At 35.7% G+C, this 4,202-nt stretch overlaps 1 protein-coding gene across 2 annotated transcripts; it reads right to left on the bottom strand.

Annotated features, from left to right (window-relative positions):
- Window positions 1-313: 313 nt before the first annotated feature.
- Window positions 314-3,699, bottom strand: LOC149951942 (nudC domain-containing protein 1). Of its 2 annotated transcripts, none has more exons than XM_090168390.1 (8): window positions 3,515-3,699; window positions 3,295-3,449; window positions 3,050-3,226; window positions 2,687-2,897; window positions 2,215-2,623; window positions 1,886-2,156; window positions 1,178-1,410; window positions 314-609 (listed from the first exon to the last, which is right to left on the bottom strand). In XM_090168390.1, the coding sequence occupies exons 1-8, from the start codon at window positions 3,687-3,689 to the stop codon at window positions 363-365; spliced, it is 1,878 nt and encodes a 625-aa protein (XP_090024516.1). In that variant the 5' UTR covers window positions 3,690-3,699; the 3' UTR covers window positions 314-362. The 2 variants fall into 2 exon arrangements, with proteins under 2 accessions (XP_090024516.1, XP_090024517.1); XM_090168391.1 differs by having other exon boundaries at window positions 3,551-3,699.
- Window positions 3,700-4,202: the final 503 nt, after the last annotated feature.

Raw genomic sequence — 4,202 nt, 5'->3', positions numbered from 1 at the left:
TGACGTCATCATCTCTAATTTATATTTGGGTGGAATATTTCAAATGAATCTGTGGCCCTTTAGATACATATCCTTGAGTTTTGCTTGTTGACAATTTTTTTCTATTTCTACTCCCCTTTGTCAGTTAATTTAACAATGTTGGGCTAGCGTGAATTAGTTCTTGATAGTTGAGTCATAAATACATACATGAACCAACATCTTAATTGGTTTCTTATGATACATGGTACTTTTAAAATCAGAGAACATAGCTTAAAATCTCTACAGTGAGTATTGTCACTTTTAATACCACTTTGGGATTAAGTAACCAAAAATATAAATATTTGTACGAATTTAATTGTATATTTTTTTCAGAAATATTGAAATCATAAAAGTGATTCATTGACTTTGATGGCATAAATACAAGTTTGGGACAGAACATAAATAAAGCGCTCATTGGCATGCAATCCCAAAATGGCGTCGCACTGGTCCAAACTAATGACATGTTGTTTGGCGATACAGTCAACCTCCCTCCCAGTTCTCCTGTTCCTCAATGACAGAGAGTCTTTGGGCAGATTTTGTGGCTGGCGGTAGACGTAAACATGACGTTTTGTGTCACACACAGTGGCGTAACTATAAACAAAGTTTCAGTTCTTAATACTTTGAAGTTTGAAAGTTTCTTAATAGTGCGTAAAAGTATAAAAACTTTGAAAAACCATGAGAAGCTTCAAGGTAGAATAATTAAGTTAAAAAAAGCTACGAAAACTATTCTCAATGCAGTATAAGCATTAAGTTTTAAAGTTGGGAAAACAATAACTTTATCAAAAACTAAGGATGGCATAAAAATTAATACACCACAAACAGCTGGCCAAATCGGTCTAAACATAGGCTGCGTTCAGTAACTCTAAATAAGCTCAGTGCTGATCTCAACGGTCAGTGGTTTTTTGACTTCCGGTTTTGACGTCACGTTGAGCAAAGAAGTCATCGGCTGTAAGAGCAGGTTTTTCCATTGCTCAACATTCACGTGACATCGCAGCACGGAGTAAGGCTAGCTGCAGACGATATTTGACAAAATTTTCAACAAGGATAAAAAGCGTTCAACAAGATCCTACGTCACGTTAGCAACGGTCTCAACGAAAATAATTTTTCAGATACTTCATTGAGTTACTGAACGCAACCATGGGTTCCGTTATGGGCCTACCTGAAATCGGGTGCTGCGGTGATGAATTTGCGGTCCTGCTTTGATGCCAAAACATAACCCAAGGCAGGATGGGTGGCCACGTGTTCCACTTGGAATTTCTCAGCTTGATTAACATCAGATATTGTTGACGGTTGCCAAACTACTCCATCCACATCGTATCGAGTGCAAAAGGGAGGTATTTGCTCATTCGAAGGCTCTATCTTGAATAGCCATTGGTAGCCTCCCATATTCGCCTAAGAACAGAGTTGAAGGAGGTCGTGAATTGACAACCTTATCTAAAGTGATTTTTAAAGAAATAATAATTCTAAAAAGTTCCTTGACCACCTGTTTTTATCGTTTTTAAGAGTGGGTGGTGGTAGCATGATCACTACCCCTAAAATTTTGCTAAAAACACCCAGTGGAGGTCAACACTAAATGTACAATTTTTCAGTAAGAATGAAAATAAACAATAAGTGAGGAAGGGGGAAACACTTAGCAACAAGTCTTTGACTAATGAACAAAAATAATGATAATGGGTGATATGCTTGACCATTAAAAAATTAGAAAAAAATCCTCAACAACAGAGAGTGCTTGGCTCTTATCTTTCTTATAATTTCTCATTAAAACATTTTTTTTATTTAAAACTAACTCTGAGGTGTGCTTATAGACATAAATTGACCTAAGTAATATTTTGATAATTAAAATAATGAATATTTAAAATTTAATTACTTGATGAGTAACATTATGGTTATCACCATCGAAACGTTGCAACAACAAATTTTCATAGCTTGAAAGATCACAATCTTCCAATTCTTGCGGATCATAGGCAGAGAGAGAACGATTCACATCAACAACTTCACTTTCCGATGTAAGATGTGATAATCGTTGCTGAACTTCCTCTACTAAAGCAGAATCCATCACTTCTTGTCCTCTTTCATCACCCTCTAAGAGCAAATTCTTCCACCAACCCACGCTTGATTTTGTAAGGAATATTTCTAACCTAAAATCATTAAATCTCTATTAAAACCAAAATACACGTAATTATTTCATCTAATAACCTATTGCTATTAAATGTCCAAGTACTATTAGCCACGTCTACAGTGTGCATTAACGTTCCATCTAGAATTGGCTTGTCTTTCACACGCACTTGTAAACTAGAGGCTTTAATAGTAACAGTTATGTCAGACCTCCGATCAAAATCCACTTTAAATGTAACACAAATGTCCTCGTTGGTTTGTACGAAGAAATATAACTTTGGTTGCTCTTCGTTACCCTTTTCAAGAGTGGCATCTTCATTTAACACTTGGATAGGTTTATCCGTGTCATGTATTATTTGAAAAGGCTTTTCAGAGATTGTAATTAACATGCCTGTTAAAGTTTCAAAGTACGAATATAGAGGAGCAGAATGGCCCAATAAACGGCGGTGACGTTTAATAAACCAAGAGTTCGAAGCTTCCTTTCCCAGTGCTGAAACATATTAGATTTTATTTAAGAATGCCCTGGTCTTTGTTACTCAAAAATATATCTTACGGCAAGAGAACGTTAGCCATTCCAAAACACAAACAAAATGAACATTTGTATTTTTCTCTTGGCTCTTCATAGCAGCAAAATTTTCTACTTTAGACACATAACATAGTAAGCATTCTATTTGATGATTACTAGGTAAGCTTTTGTACATAGAATGTAAAATGAGTGAAGGAGAAGTTAGGTCAATTTCATCAACTTGATGGGTATGACAATGCTGAAAAATAAAGAAAAATAAAACTTAAATATTCTGTTGAAATGTGGCTATTTTAACTAAAGTCTATGCCCACTAATGAAATTCTGTCAAATTTTCTTGTTTTAGCATAAGCCTTATAGGTAGATATTTAAATTATAGGTATATTTTAATACCTGCCATGGCTCTCCTTCGCTACGACTCGGAGTGTTTAAAAGATATAAACCCGTGGAACCATTGCAAACAACAGCCCACTCGGAATGTGGAAAACTAATCGAAGTATTTCCAGACTTTGCTATAACCTCACTTTGAGGTATTTGCCAGACACAGCGTTGAGAAGAGAACCTCGTATCCTATTATTGACAAAAAGGTATATTAATTTCAACATTATTAACAATAGATCTACACGCATATTTTTTACCTGTGTAACTCTACACCACTGAATATTTCGGCTAGAGTTTACGTAGTAAACACTTTCATTTGCATATGGATCTGATATTAAGTGATTTAATACACCAAATATTTGAGCGTGAAGATAACCATATTGTTCCTCGCCTAGGCCAATTTCTTCTATGCCTAAAATAAATTAATTAATAAAACCAATAACAACTTAAATTATGTAAATATGCTTTAAGCGTTACAAAGGCTTAAGTTATATTTGGAAATAATTAGCGTACCACCAATAACAGTTTGTTTTAAAGTCGGTAAAGGATCTAAAGAAAGCCTATAACTCTCAAATGTTGAAGCTAATAGATTTCTGTTAATATCAATTGTTATAATTGTTTTGTCTGATAAACTTAAAGTTGAATTTTCCATTATCAATCTACTTTCGAGTCAACCGTATTTTAAATACCAATTACCAAATTATTTGTCGTCTGCTTAATCTCGGCCAACTTTGATCTGCTCGCAAACGTTTATTTTATGAGCGATTTAATCAGGGGTGGGAACCGTGGGATAAGTGTAAAGGCCACACCAACCGGGGGGGGGGGGGGGATACTTGGGAATAGGGACGGGACACCTGTGGTGGAAGTATGACAACCAACCTCACACCATGAAATAACCATGGTTATTCCATGCTCACAAGGCCCTCCACATTATCCAGTAGTGCATGCACGATTTTTTTAAATCTTGCACATTATCTGTTTCCCAGACGCTTATGATCAAAGGGTATTATAGAGACTTGGCACTCCGTAGCTTTGGCCATGGCCGCCATTGTGGTCATATTTTTCTCCCCACGATAAAAACTATTGAAAAAAGAAAACTGTGACGTAGCACTGCCAAGTCCCTATTCCTTTATTATTTATGGTTTGTCCATGGTTTCTCTCTCCT

Source organism: Leiobunum rupestre, chromosome 3 (assembly GCF_980474605.1).
Source record: "Leiobunum rupestre chromosome 3, qqLeiRupe1.1.hap1, whole genome shotgun sequence".
Taxonomy (NCBI): Eukaryota; Metazoa; Arthropoda; class Arachnida; order Opiliones; family Sclerosomatidae; genus Leiobunum; species Leiobunum rupestre.
The sequence above is the reverse complement of the archived record's forward strand: the minus strand, read 5'-3'. Positions and strand labels throughout refer to the sequence as shown.